General features: G+C 41.3%; 1 protein-coding gene across 1 annotated transcript in view; it reads right to left on the bottom strand.

Moving 5' to 3' along the window:
- The window catches only part of COG3 (component of oligomeric golgi complex 3), a 73,713-nt gene extending 59,312 nt beyond the window's left edge, over positions 1–14,401 (bottom strand). The window contains exons 1-3 of the mRNA XM_050766185.1: positions 14,092–14,401; positions 3,270–3,416; positions 586–647 (exon numbers count right to left, since the gene is read on the bottom strand). Of these exons, the coding sequence (XP_050622142.1) occupies positions 586–647; positions 3,270–3,416; positions 14,092–14,265 (383 nt within the window). The 5' untranslated portion in view covers positions 14,266–14,401. The remainder of the gene's footprint in view (positions 1–585; positions 648–3,269; positions 3,417–14,091) is intronic.
- Positions 14,402–15,328: the final 927 nt, after the last annotated feature.

Below are 15,328 nucleotides of genomic sequence, written 5' to 3'. Positions count from 1 at the left end.
GAATAAGAATAGTAATATCTTTCCTCACACAGCTGTTAATGAAAATTAAATGGGATCATACATTAAAGAGTCTACCACCCTGCCTAGCAATAATAGCCACCAAACAAATCAATACACTGAATATGAACATTCGACCCACAGCCCCCACAGTCAGCTAGAAACTGTACACTGTCATTTCCTCCATGCTGTCAACATCCACTGACAGAAGTATAGTTACAACCAACCGAAGTGGCCAACCTGAAAGTCTTTCGGGGATGTTTCTCCTTCTAAAAAGCAACAAACACCTCCTGGAATTCCTCTGAAACTCCTACTTGAACCTAGTCCTTCCTGGAGTTATCTGAAAACTAACATCTATCCCTCCTAACCTATTAATTATAATGTAATTCTCTTTTTGTTTTTAATCACACAACTTCTAAGTAACAGTTTTAAAGACCCAAATCTTCTCACTGGCTGTTCTTAAAGAATATATGGCTGTTACAGTTTTCTTACTACCTTAATTTTATTTAAAGACACTGATTATGAAATGCTTCAGATGACTGTGATCTAAAAATTAAGATATCCAACAAATGCAAGAGACACACATACCTATATTTAGTTCCTTCATCTTGATCCATCTGAGTTTGCAGCTTTGCAAACCATGAGAAAAACTGGAAAAACAGAGTATCATATTGTGAACAAAACTAAAACTGACAAAATTTAAAGTGGCTACATGCTAAACAGCAAGTCAAAAGGACAGACACTATCCAAGTTTTATTGTTTAGGGCTCAGTCATAATCAGTTTTAAGCCAGGAGAAGATAATTTAATTATATCCACAATATCTATATGCTAGGAAAAGCAAAAGATATTAAAACATTGGCCATTTCACTGGGTATGGTGGCTCACACCTGTAATCCCAGCACTTTGGGAGGCTGAGGTGGGCAGATCACCTGAGGTCGGGAGTTCAAGACCAGCCTGGCCAACATGGTAAAACCCCGTCTTTACTAAAAATACAAAAATTAGCCAGGCGTGGTGGCACATGCCTGTAATCCCAGCTACTCGGGAGGCCGAGGCAGGAGAATCGCTTAAACCCAGGCAACAGAGCAAAACTCTGTCTCACAAAGAAAAGGGCCAGGCGCAGTGGCTCACACCGTAATCTCAGCACTTTTGGAGGCAGAGGCGGGCAGATCACAAGGTTAGGAGATCAAGACCATCCTGGCTAACGTGGTGAAACCCCATCTCTATTAAAAATACAAAAAATAAGCCAGGCGCCTGTAGTTCCAGCTACTCAGGAGGCTGAGGCGGGAGAATGGCATGAACCCAGGAAGCAGAGCTTGCAGTGAGCTGAGATGGCGCCACTGCACTCTAGCTTGGGTGAGAAAGCAAGACTCCATCTCAAAAAAAAAAAAAAAATTGCCATTTCAGATGTCTTAACGATTGAAAAAATAAACAAATAAACAAAAAACTGGCCATTTTCAGAGTCAAATAAGGAAGAGTATTAAACATACAATACGTAAAAAATGAATATTTCTTCCGAATAAGCTAACGCCTACTTGCTATAATCATTTACAAAATTTGAGTAGGTAATATAGTGCTTTGGGCAAATATCAATATTAACGTTATCTAATAAGAACTGCGAGGCTATAACTCAAAAATAATATTACAGAGTGGTTTAATAATATGGACTGTGGGGCCGGGTGCAGTGGCTCACGCCTATAATCCCAGCACTTTGGGAGGCCAAGGCGGGCAGATTACAAGATCAGGAGATCGAGACCATCACGACTAACATGGTGAAACCCCATCTCCACTAAAAATACGAAAAATTAGCCAGGCGTGGTGGCGGGTGCCTGTAGTTTCAGCTACTTGGGAGGCTGAGACAGGAGAATGGCATGAATCCGGGAGGTGGAGCTTGCAGTGAGCCGAGATCGCCCACTGCACTCCAGCCTGGGTGTCAGAGCAAGACTCCATCTCAAAAACAAACAAACAAACAAACAAAAAAAACAGAATATGGACTCTAGTATCAGCTAGCCCTGGATCTGAATTCTGGCCTGAAAAATGTCTATTATTTAAAAGGGGGATGTGGGGAGTTGACCTTAAACGAGTATGAAGAAACTTTTTGGGGTGATAGAAATGTTTTATATCTTAATTATAGTTGTTAGTTACATACATAGGTATATACACTTTTCAAAACTCATTGAGCTGACACTCAAAATGAACACATATTATTGTACATAAATTTCAAGTCAGTATATCAGTTTTTTTTTTAATTTTAAAGGGAGAACAGGTACAAGTTTCATCCAGAAGATTTTTTTTTTAAGCAGTTCAAACTAGTTCATAGACGTGATGCAAGACTACCTTCAAGTGAACTTGAGAACACTGAATCTCAAGTAAGATTCAATGTCATGGGTATACAGGAGGCTTGCCATGTACCTTGGCTATCATTTGCTGAGCATTTACTGTGTACTTGCTACACAATGCATTTACATGCATTATCTTCTTTAATGCTCACAAAAATCCTACGAAATAATATATAATTATTCCTGTTTTATATATTAGGAAACTAAAGATCTAAGAAGCTAAGTAATTTGCCTAAGCTCACAAAGATGCTAAATGATGGAGCTGACTTTCAGGTGCAGGTCAGCCTAGCTCAGGAGCTGGAATTCTTCATCAGTTTGTAGAACTGCCTCTCTCGACTTACCATATATGCAATCCAGTTCCAATACATGTACTTTGTTTTATTTGGTAAATGCCTCAACTTTGACTCTCAATAGGACAAGGAAGAGGAGACAAGGAAAGTGGCAGAAGAAACTACTATAAGCTTAGGTTTCTAATGAGGAATGAACAAAAACCAAGAAAAAGTTACACATGCTAAATTACTGAAAAATAACTACAAGTGCTAATATTAAAAGAATATTTGGGTTTTTAAAAAAGGGACTACCTAGCAACAAGTAAGATGGAGGGGTACCCATGCACACACTGAGGGAACAGGTTAACAGCAGACAGACACTGGGGGAAGTCAAAAGGGCACAAGACATCAGAACCTCAATAATCTATCAACGTCCAAATGTGGAATATCATGTTTTTCACATACATCATAACTATAATTGGGCAACAGATTCATTTAAAACACTTAAACAGCCACAACTAATGCCAAATCAAGAATGTTCTAGAAAGACTTGATGTTAACTATGGTGACAAATGTTCAGAACTTTTAATTAGGACTTTTTTAATTAGCTTTGTCTTGAGACATCTGAAATAATCAAACATCCTTAGAAAAGATACTGCAATTCACCTGCTGTGCGGTTTCAATTCTTTCTTCTTCCATTCCTAAGGAAGTGAAGCCCTTCAAGAGAATGTCTTCTGTAGATTCAGGCACTACTGAAGTCAGTTCAATGGGCAGTGACTGGGATGTTAAACTGCACAAGTCTTCAATTGGAAGCTTGAGAAAAGAGAGTCACAAAGATATTTAAGTAACTTGAAAATTCTCTGAACTTAACTCAAGATTGGGTTTCCATCTCAGTTATTTTGAAATAGAAAGAAATATTTTCTATTAAATCATATTAAGTTAATAAATACTATATAACACTAACACTTTAGGCTCTATGTTAAATGCTAGTCTCAAAATATAAACATGACACTGATGTCCCACCATTAGTAAGCTTTTTTTTTTTTTTTTTTTTTTTTTTTGGTGACAGGGTCTTGCTCTGTCGTCCAGGCTGACATGCAAGGTGCCACCTCAGCTCACTGCAACCTCTGCCTCCAGAGTTCAAGCCATCCTCCCACCTCAATCTCCAAGTAGCTGAGACTACAGGCACGCACCACCACGCCCAGATAATTTTTCTATTTTTGGTAGAGCTGGGGGTCTAGACATATTGCCCAGGCTGGTCTCAAACTCCTGGGCTCAAGAGATCCCCCCACCTTAGCCTCCCAAAGTGCTGGGATTACAGGCATGAGCCACCACATCTGGTCTGAGTTAGTTTTCTAAGAAGGGTGGTAAATCTGTGCTAATCCACACACATTTTCTCACTTGAGCCTCTTGTGAACTACCACCAGGCAAAGAGAAAACCTGTGTGCTATTGAAAGTAGCTTGCCCTCCCTGGTATCTAACACAAAAGTCTGACCAACTAACAGGATTAACAAATCACACCCAATGACTGGGTTCAGTGGCTCACGCCTGTAATCCCAGCACTTTGAGAGGCAGAGTTGGGTGGATCACTTGAGCCCAGGAGTTTGAGACTAGCCTGGGCAACATAGTGAAACCTCCGTCTCTACTAAAACTACAAAAAAAAAAAAAATTAGCTGGGTGTGGTGGCACATATTTGTGGTCCAGCAACTTGGGAGGTTGAGATGGGAGGATCACCTGAGCCAGGAGGTGGAGGCTGCAATGAGTCAAGGTCGTGCCACTGCACTCGAGTGAGGCCCTGTCTAAAAAAATGAATAAATCACAACCAAGAATTGATTAGAAATAAACATTACCTCCTCCTACCATTTCCATCTACCCACTGGCACATCTCACCACACCTTCCTGCTGACAAATTTTGAAATTACAACTGAATAAGAAGAATTTTAGAGTTTCCCATCAGTTTCAGAAGAGGCCCACTGACAAGGTCTTACTTTGACAATATTAGATCTACAGTACTTTCTAGTTCTCCACTACCAAAGAAAGGCCAGGTGTTTATTTATAGTCATACAGACAAACTGTTTTTAGACCAAAACAAAGGGAAAATAGATGCTGGGGAAAGTAAAAGAACCTAATTGTTTAGGTTCAATTCCAGTTTTTAGCCCTCAGTTCTTAGTTTATGACATTTAAGGTCCACTGATACAAGACATGATCCAAGGTCTTAAGAAGTTGCTGCCCTGTCTACTTTCTAAATATAGAAGTTTCATCTGAAGATGGCATTTTCTCTTCAAAGCTAAAATAAGCTAGGTGCAAAATGCACCACTAATTTAGAAACACTGTCCTTTAAAAATAGGGTTGTGTATGGGTTCAAATAGGGCTATACTTATGGTACAGTAAAGTACATTACAATGCAGCCTAGTTAGAATCCTGCTCCTGTTCATTTACAAGCTATGTGACATTGGGCAAATTACTTGATGTTTCTAATCCTCAATTTCTTCTCTTAGCTGACACAGGTACAGTATCTGTATCATAAGGCTACTATAAAAAGTAAAAAAGAAAAAAAAGATGTGGGAAAATCAGCTCTTTGGAATGCCAGGAAGCTGCAGACAAAGCGTTCAGGAAGGTCCTTGATCTGCCTTCTCCCCACAAATGAGCCTGGCTCAAGAGTTAGGAGGGTCCTGGGTGTAGGCAAACGGGCCTCATTAAGGGCATCACTTGCTCAAGGAAACTCTTTCTGAATGGTAACACAATCCCTGAGTATAAAAGGACTGTGGCCCAGCAAGAATTAAGTTTCTCAAATCCAGTAAAAATTTATCCTGAGTCTGAGGTGTCATCAGCAACTGTGTGCTGCCACTAGGGGTTCTGGAGGACAAAGGAAGCTGTGCTGGGACAAGCCGCATCTACACCTGCTCTGCAGAAACCTTCCAATGAGCAACATGAGCTGTCTCCTTGGGGAGCCACCCAAGGCTCAAGGTAACCCACCTGAAGCAATGCTGCATGTAAAGCACTTAGCACAGACCTGACACATAGTAAGCAATACATTTGAGTACTGATATTATATTATTATTATTATTCCTATCTACTAGCAGCAACAGAGTAAGTTTATAAATCTAATTGACTTCTTGTAAAGCTGTCTTTACAAAAGTATATTTTATTAGCAGTAAAATTTAGTTCTATATGAATAGATCATGAAAAATTCAATCACATAATTCTGTCAGCACTGTTTACATAATATCTAAGGGGTGCTGGGGCGACCAGGCTCAGATTTGGAAAATATACCAGAAAACACATGAAAGTTAGGCTAGGATGAAGAAAGCTGAAAGAAATGTTGATTGCACCCTCACAATAACAAAAAGTCAATCCACAAGATTACAACTAGTCTTGAATCCATCAGTGTTGCAGAGTAACCAAGCAGATAAAAATCTGGGCAGCGACAGGCACCTCCAGGACAAGACAGGCTGCAAGCACTGGCTCACCTGTGGCAAATCGTGGGGAAAAAAGAGATGGCAAACATTACAAGAGAAAACAGGCCGGGCGCGGTGGCTCAAGCCTGTAATCCCAGCACTTTGGGAGGCCGAGGTGGGCGGATCATGAGGTCAGAAGATCAAGACCATCTTGGCTAACACGGTGAAACCCCCATCTCTACTAAAAATACAAAAAATTAGCTGGGCGTGGTGGCAGGCGCCTGTAGTCCCAGCTACTCGGGAGGCTGAGGCAGAAGAATGGCGTGAACCCGGGAGGCAGAGCTTGCAGTGAGCTGAGATCACACCACTGCACTGCAGCCTGGGCGGCAGAGCGAGACTCCGTCTTGAAAAAAATAAAGAGAGAGAGAGAAAACAGCTCAGTCAAAAGACAAAGCAATCAACAGAGCCGGCCTCAGATGAGCAAGAGACTAGAACTATCAGACAAGGAATCTAAAATAACTGTAATTAACATGTTAAAGGCTCTGCTGTAACACACAGATAAGCAGTATGAACAGATACAAAATTTCAAGAGAAAACTGAAAACTGTGTCAAAAGGAAATGTGACAAATAAAAATAATGGTAACAAAGACGAAGAATACCTGCAATGGGCTCATCAGTACACACAACACAGTTAAGGGGAAAAAATCAGTGAACTTGAAGTTAGGTCAATAAAAATCACCCAAAATGGATCATACAGAGAAAACAGACCGGGAAAATAAAAACTGAACATAGCATCCAAGAATTGTGTGATGGTATCAAATTATACGATTATGTGTAAATGGGATCCCAAAAGAAGGAGAAAAAGAGAGAACAGGGTGGAAGAAATATTTGAAGAAATAACTGTTGAGAACTCTACAAAAATAATGAAAGATATAAAACTACAGCTCTACAAAATTCGGAGCATCCCAAGCAGAATATACACATCCACACAGGCAAACCCCTCTATGCACATCATATTCAAACTCTCAAAAACCAAAGATAAAAGCTTGAAGGCAGCCAGAGGGAAAAAGGCATATTCTACACAGTGAAATAAAGGTAAAAATTACAGCAGACTTCTCATCAGAAACACAAGCCAGAAGACAACAGACCGACATCTTTAAAATGTCAAAAGAAAAACATTCAAGTCAGAGTTCTACACCTATAGAGAATTATCTGTTTAAAATGAAGGAGAAATAAGTACTGTTTAAAACAAACAGAAGTGCCAGGCGCGGTGGCTCACGCCTGTAATCCCAGCACTTTGAGAGGCCGAGGCAGGTGGATCACCTGAGGTCAGGAGTCCAGGACCAGCCTAGCCAACATGGCGAAACCCTATCTCTACTAAAAATACAAAAATTAGCCAGGTGTAGTGGCGGGTGCCTGTAATCCCAGCTACTCGGGAGGCTGAGGCAAGAGAGTCGCTTGAACCCAGGAGGCAGAGGTTGCAGTGAGCTAAGATCGTGCCATTGCACTCCAGCCTGGACTATAAGAGCGAAACACTGTCTCAAAAAAAAAAAAAAGCTGAGAGATTTCATTACCAGCAGACCTATACTACAAGAAATGTTAAAGGACATTCTTCAGGCAGATGGAATATAACGCTAGATGAAACACATATCTACCCAAAAAACTGAAGTGCTCCAGAAATGATTAAAATGAAGGTACATATGACAGTTTTTCTTTTTTTAATCAGTCAGCAAGAAATGTCAAAAGCAAAAGTAGTAACAATGTACTGTGGGTTTATAACATATGTAAAATTAAAATGCCTAAAACAATATTGCAAAACAGGGAAAGGAAGAAATGGAAGCATACTCTTTGGGGTGTTTTTTTGAGACAGGTTCTTGTTCTGCCACCCAGGCTGAAGTGCCATGGTGCAATCACAGCTCACTGCAGCCCTGATTTCTGGGGCTCAAGCCATCCTCCTGCCTCAGCCTCCCAAGTAGCTGCAGCTGCAGGCAAGCACCACCACACCCAGCTAACTTTTTGAATTTCTTTTTTTTTTTTTTTTTTTTTTTTTTTTGTAGAGATGAGCTCTCACTATGTTACCCAGGCTACTCCTGAACTCCTGAGCTCAAGCGAGCCTCCTGTCTCAGCCCCCCAAAGCGTTGGGATTACAGGCGTGAGCCACCGTGCCCAGCCAAAGATTCCTGTTGTAAGGTTGTTATACTATATACATGAAGTGTTATAATAGTTAGAGGTAGGCTGTGACTAATTAAAGTAGTACAGACGCTCCTCAACCTATGATGGGGTTGTGTCCCAATAGACCCATCGGAAGTTGAAAATATCCTAAGTCAAAAGCACGTGGCTCACTGGGAGCTGTGGCTCACTGCCATGCCCAGCACCACAGGTACACTTTCTACTGAATACATGTAGCTTTCACATAAAGCCAAAAGTCATAAGCTGAACCATCATAAGTCAGGGACCATCTGTATATTGTAAATCCTAAGACAACCACCAAAAAAACTGAAAATACATAGAGGACCTGGCAAACTTCAGTCCCAATATCACCTAGACCCATATCCATCTGTAATTCAATTTCTTTTGAGAAAAACAATTATAAATCTATCTGAAAGAATGTAGATCAATGTCAAAATCCCAGTTGTGACACCAGATACTATAGTTGTGCAAAATGTTACTATTGCGGGAAACTGGGCAAAGTGTACAGAACTCTCAGTATTATTTCTTATAACTACAAGTGCATCTACATTATTTCACCTTTTTAATAAGTAGTGTAATAATCATATTCTCCCATCAGAGTTCATGAGGCCTTACACTGCATAACTCTAATACTATCTCACAATATATAACAAATTCCAGATAAAAAGTATAATTCCTTTTGTTCCAGAATCATTTATAATACATAGAGCTGTCCTTTTAAGTGTATTTATTTGAATAGGTAATAAATCTCAAGGCACAAAACTCAAGGGAGTCAGTGAAAAGTCTCCTTCCCCTCGTACTCATTCTCCAGCCATCCAGTTTCCTCCTCAGGGGCAGTCTATCAATGTTACTAGTTTCTTAAGTATCTTTTCTAACATGGTCTATGCATATACAAAGGAAGTATACTTTTCTTAAACCCAAATAACAGTATACACACCTAGCCTTTTTCACTTAATATGCAACATTTTAAAATGTCTCTTCGACAGAGTATAAGGAAAAGACAGAATTTACTCTTACATTGTCATGACTTGTCATTAAACTATAAAGGGTGCTTATTTCAAAAGTCCCAAGAACACAGAATGATATTTAAGTGAAAAGCAAGTCTCCCTTCTTCCCTCTCCCCTGCTTGTCCAATTCTTCCTCTTTAAGCCAATACCAATGTTTATATTTTGAGAAGTTTTTCTAAGGAGTCTGAGGGTAAAATGAAGAACTATAAAAATAGAAGGAAGTAAAGAAATACTTTTGAATTTTTGATCAATCTTTTATGAAAATTATTCAAAATATATGAATATAATTGTTTTTAATCCAAATCATCAGAAGACAAAATGAAAAGTAACATTCTCCACCACCCTCACTTTTCACCAGTTTAACCATTTTTAGTATTCTTTTATGTTAACTCTACAACTCTTAAACAACAACAAAAAAGATTTACTGCTTTGTGTTTGAATTCATCAATTTTAGGTCCTATCTATACACTCTTACTTCACCATGTAAGATAAAGAAATTAGTACCTCTATATCTCTTCCCTGTTTACTCTCAAATTCTGTCACCTATACTATCTCTTTTTCAGATTATCAAATTTTATATTTGCACCTGGTTCTGTGGTTAAGTCTTTAGAATGATTTTCAAAAGAATACTACCTGCTTCCTGCCTTCTATAAATATGTCCAACTTTCAGATTCATTGATACCATCTTTGGTTTTGGCGTGCCACACATTTATTACTGTCATTTCAAAGGAATCTAGGGGTGTCATACACGTGTGCTCAGTCTGTTATCTCGAACCAAAAAAGTTTTTTCTAATTAACTTTAGAAAATAAATCATTTGAAAACTGTACTTGAGAAACTACTACAGATATTCCAGACATATTCTGTAACCTAGATGCTAGTAAATATATTCTAAATTTATAAAAGAGTATTCTATTTGATTACTTCAAGTACAAATACTACTTTTCAATCATAAGAACTTGAAAAACTAGAGGCAAAAAGAGGCTCCCTGTTTCCTGGTTCTAACACAAAACCATCTTCTCTCAAACCAAGCAAGAGAAGCCATAATGCAAACAATTCAAAGAAATCATTTTTTAAAGTAGCAAAACAAGTTGCTTTTTAATAGCATATGAGGAAATGCCCCCATTAAGTAGACTAGGCAGCTGCCTTCCTTTCTCAAAACACCTGGTATAGAATGACAAGTCAAAAAGGGGTGTGGTGGTATCACACACTTTCCTGTTCTGACCTCTCATTCACTTGTAAGCAGGAGGAGACTGAATGCCTCCTGCTTACCAGCACTGTCCTGGCTTCCAGATGGAGCAGACAGATACCACTAGAGAGAGAACACAGTTCTAGATTGCTGGTGGGCCAGTGCTGCAGAGCTACTGTATAGTTTATGCAAATGGAGACACTAACATTAAATAGTAACTACAATAAATTCTCAAGTTTTGCCTGACCAGCTGAGCAGGTCCATGAAATAACAAGTAACATACCTCTCTCTCCCAAGCTTTACTTCTTGCAGAGCTCTGGGTTGGAGAAAACCACTTTTATAATCAATCTGATCAATTAATTCCCTAAACGAAACCTGATGTTATGTTCTCTGCTTGGAGCAAATTACTGAAGAGGTATAGGTGGAGTCTCAGAACCTTCCTCAAGGCACCTAACCTCTCCTTTTCTTACCTTTGGTGCGAATGACACCTATTCCACCTCAGCATCACAGGATTCTAATCTATTCTTTTAAGATGTTAATGATTTGAAAGAAAGCACAAGAATAATACTAGCAAGTAACTTGCCATGTGCACCTTACATACGTGATTTCACATAATTCTCCCAACTCCCTATGAGATAAGTACTCACCATGAGTTAAGTCCCCATTTTATAAAGAAGAAAATTAAGGCTTAGAAAAGATAAACATCACATCTAAGGTCACACAGCCTGCAAGAAAACAACAGCTGTAACAGTAAATTATAGGTAAATGTTGAGGTAAATTATTTCAGCATTTTATCAAGAATTACTAAATTCAACAGAAATAGGCCCCTCACTACTAAGAAGTTTGCCCTGGCTACAAAAGTCTACCTAATATTCTATTGTAAATTATTTTCTCTAATGCCAAAAAAAGGGTATAATTCCTTTGTAAGATAAGACTAGTTCTCGTTCATAAAAGAGAAAGCTATTCTCTAAAGACATTAACATCTTTATGATATGTACTTAGGGTTAGTTGGCCTCTTGCTATTCTACTAGCCTGCTCAGTTCCAGTTGTTCTGGAAGTAATTTATCCTGTGAAACTTGTGAAACACTACAGAAAATCCTTGACTTACACTGATTGGACAAAATGAAAATTGTGGCACTCTCTTTTGGTGCCAATGTTAAAAGAGTAGTAATAGGGCTAAAAAAATTAATTCCAAAGTCTTCCCAACAGACATACAAACACTTTAGAAAAGAAAAATGAGGGCTGCAAAGCTGACGAGCAATGAGAACTGCCTTCTCAAAGATTCCAGGATGTGTGCATAACCAGCTCAGCTATTGCATTCTTTTTTGGGGGGACAGAATCTTGCCTGTCACCCAGGCTAGAGTGCAGTGGTGCAATCTCGGCTCAGGGCAATCTCCGCCTCCCAGGTTCAAGTGATTCTCGTGCCTCAGTCTCCCCAGTACCTGCGATTACAGGCATGCGCCACCACATCCAGCTAATTTTTGTATTTTTAGTAGAGATGGTGTTTTGCCACGTTGGCCAGGCTGCTCTTGAACTCCTGACCTCAAGTGATTCGCCCGCCTCGGCCCTCCAAAGTGCTGAAATTACAGGCGTGGGCCACCGTATCTGGCCTCAGCTATTGCATTCTCACAGGAATCCAATACTGAGCTGCACGTACCAGAAGACCCTTACTGAATTCTTGAACTCCTTAAGCTCATCCCCTACCCATGACCTTACACTGTTCTTTCTTCCAGCTGCAACGTTATTTCTTAAGTCTTTATAAGGTTAGCTTCAGGTATTCCATCATCAGTTCTCATCTCAGATTGTCACTTCCTTGGAAAGGCCTTCCCTCTTTCTTTAAAAGGGCACACCTCATCCCTTTCTGTCACACCATCCTATTTGATTTTTCTTATATTATGGACCACCGTCTGAACATATCTTCTTTGTTCTTTTTTTCCATAATCATGATCCCCACAATTATGTCAGCTCTATGAGGCTAAGGATCTCGTCTTTCCTATTTATCTTTCTATCTCTGATACCTAACTCAGAGTAGGGACATAACATATGTTAAAGATTGCATGTGGCCAATGGTAAATATGAAAGAATGGGGTGAAAATGAAAGCTTTCATTTAGTTCATTCCAAACGTTCTCCTTCATGCTCAATGAGAATAAGAAATAATAGTTTATGACCCATGGCAATGAAAACAAATTTTTTTGGAGAATATGCATCTCCCCCATCACACCCCCACTGCTATTAAGTCCAAGCATCCTGCTGCAGTAAGGAGCCAAATCAATTATAAACAGACTGGAAAATTTAGAGAGCAAACAACTTTTATTATCCAGCATATAAAAGAGTTTGATAGCCAAGCCAAAGAAATTTCCACCTGCTCCTTCCTTTATTTCAGATTCACTTCCGGTACCACATCCTAGAGGTGGAAACAGAAACCCAAGAAAGAATGCCTATTTGATGGCAGAGCATACAACACAGAGAATGTGAAGAGAACGTTTAAATCCAACCTCTAAAGCTGGAGGACAGAAAAAGTTGAAGACTCTAAACTCAATCTGCATTTGGACACAATTCCAAATCGTATAAAAAGAATGCTTCCGGCCTGGCACGGTGGCTCACGACTGTAATCTCAACATTTTGGGAGGCCGAGGCGGGCAGATCACTTGAGGTAGGAGTTCGAGAACAGCCTGGACAACAGGGCGAAACTCCATCTCTACTAAAAATACAAAAAATTAGCCAGGCGTGGTGGCAGGCACCTGTGATCAGCTACTCGAGAGGCTGAGACAGGAGAATCGCTTGAACCCGGGAGGTGGAGGTTGCAGTGAGTCGAGGTCGCGCCCCTGCACTCCAGCCTGGGCGACAGAGCGAGAGAAAAGAATGCTTCCAACATCAAAATTAACTATCACCACTGCTTATATAAAATAATCCTCCTAAACCGGGCCCTCAAAACTGGAAAAAGTTTGTCAAACATGTGACAATTCATGTTACTTCCTGCTATTACAACTAATTGAATTGAATCACACAAGAAGCAGTAGTGCATAATGTCCTAATGGTAAGTGGATCAAACACGTTGACACTAAAACCAAAAACCAGCACTGCTTAATAATGTACTGAGCCAGATTTCAAATAAAATTCATTTTTACTGCTTTGCAATAAATCTGATCACCCATAACCTGCACTAGATTGAGAGCTCATAGTTCAATGTGCGATAAAATGAAACTGTCACTCAGGACCAAGTTTTAGTCTCCCCAAGACCCCCATGGACAAAGCAACCTAGGTGATTCATTAAGGCGGTAAACGAGCACTCGTTGGAGACTGTCCTGCAGCACAGCACCTCGGGTTGGCCGCCTCTCCTTCTGGGATAGAGTGGGCAGCAGGATTACGCCTCGGCTGACAGGACGCCTTGTCTGGGGCAAGACGCTCGGTGCAAGGCTCCGGGCCAACCGTCCCATGCTGCTGGGGGAGGACTGGGTTCCGGCGAGCACCAGCCGCAGGACGCCCCCACAGTCGTCCCCGGGCAGGATTAGAGTCGGGGTCGCAGGCAGCGCGAAGCCTGACAGCCTGGGAGGTGAGAGGCCCCTCCCACCGGATCTGCCACCATGGCCAGGGAGGAGTGGAGAGATATCCTGGGGAGAGGTTGGTGAGGCCGGGGTCCTGCCGGGGCGCCCGAGGAGAATCCCAGCCCCGTCGCCCCAGCCCGGTTACTGTCCATCACCTCACCTCGGATGGCACCGGCAGGTTCTCTGCCGCCGCCTTCAGCTCCAACACCGAGTCCGTCTGCCTGTCGGTCAGCGGCGCCGTCGTGTCCGGTCTCCGATCCCAGAGAGCCAGCTTTTCCCTAGCGTCCCGCTCCGCCGCCGCCTCGGGCAGCAGCAGCAGCGCCGCCTCCGCCATCGCCGCCGCCCCCGCGGCCTTCAGCAGCAGCGGGGTGGAGGGGGCCCAGAGAGAGAGACCCAGGCCACTTCCGGGAGAACCAGAGCGTCCAGCACTGCACCGGCGGCGGGGCGGGCCGGAATGCCCTGACCCCGGAAACGGTTCGGCAGTGTGGGGGGCGGGACCGAGGCCAGTACAGACGTGGCTTTAAATGGATACGACTATTTCCGGTTCAAACGTAGAAGGTGGAGACGACAGGACCCAATGGAAACAGAAATGCCCCTACCGGAAGTATCTTCCTCAACATCAATAACTTTATTGTTATGTGTTGTACAGATTATTGACGACTGAGCTAAATCACCCTGACGGCAGGAGACTTGGATTTACACCTCTCTGCGCACAGCTGGGTAGTCTGGGTGGAGTGTGTGGAGTGTATGATTTCCATGTTGGCATGTTGACAGTTTCTCCCTCTTGGAACAAAACCAAAAGCATAAACTTTTCCAACATCCAGTAATTCCCCTACTGGAAAACTAATTTATGGAAACACATAAAAAATTCAAAGATGTGTCTATCTCAGACATCATTAATGGCATCAAATAACTGAAGACAACCTGAATGTCCAACACTGAAGAACTGGATCAATAATTTGTGGTACAGGCCAGGCGGGGGGCTCAGGCCTGCAATCTCAGCACTTTGGAAGGCTGAGGTGGGCAGATCACCTGAGGTCAGGAGTTCGAGACCAACCTGGCCAACATGGTTGAACCGCGTCTCTGCTAAAAGCACAAAAATTATCCAGGCATGGTGGCACATGCCTATAATCAACCTGAGAGGCTGAGGCAGGAGAATCTCCTAAACCCGGGAGGTGGAGGTTGCAGTGAGCCAAGGTCTTGCCACTACATTCCAGCCTGGGCATCAGAGACTGTGTCTCAAAATATATAATAATAATAATTTGTGGTACAGACACATAATTCTACCATTTAAATCATATTGTAGATTTGAGCAACAAAATAAATAATGATAGTATTAGATCATAATTTACAGAATAAAATAAATACCCATGAGTCCATACTGCTATAAATAAACA

The sequence above is a fragment of the Macaca thibetana genome, chromosome 17, assembly GCF_024542745.1.
Source record: "Macaca thibetana thibetana isolate TM-01 chromosome 17, ASM2454274v1, whole genome shotgun sequence".
Taxonomy (NCBI): domain Eukaryota; kingdom Metazoa; phylum Chordata; class Mammalia; order Primates; family Cercopithecidae; genus Macaca; species Macaca thibetana.
Note: the sequence above shows the minus strand (reverse complement) of the source record. Positions and strands in the feature narration are given on the sequence as shown.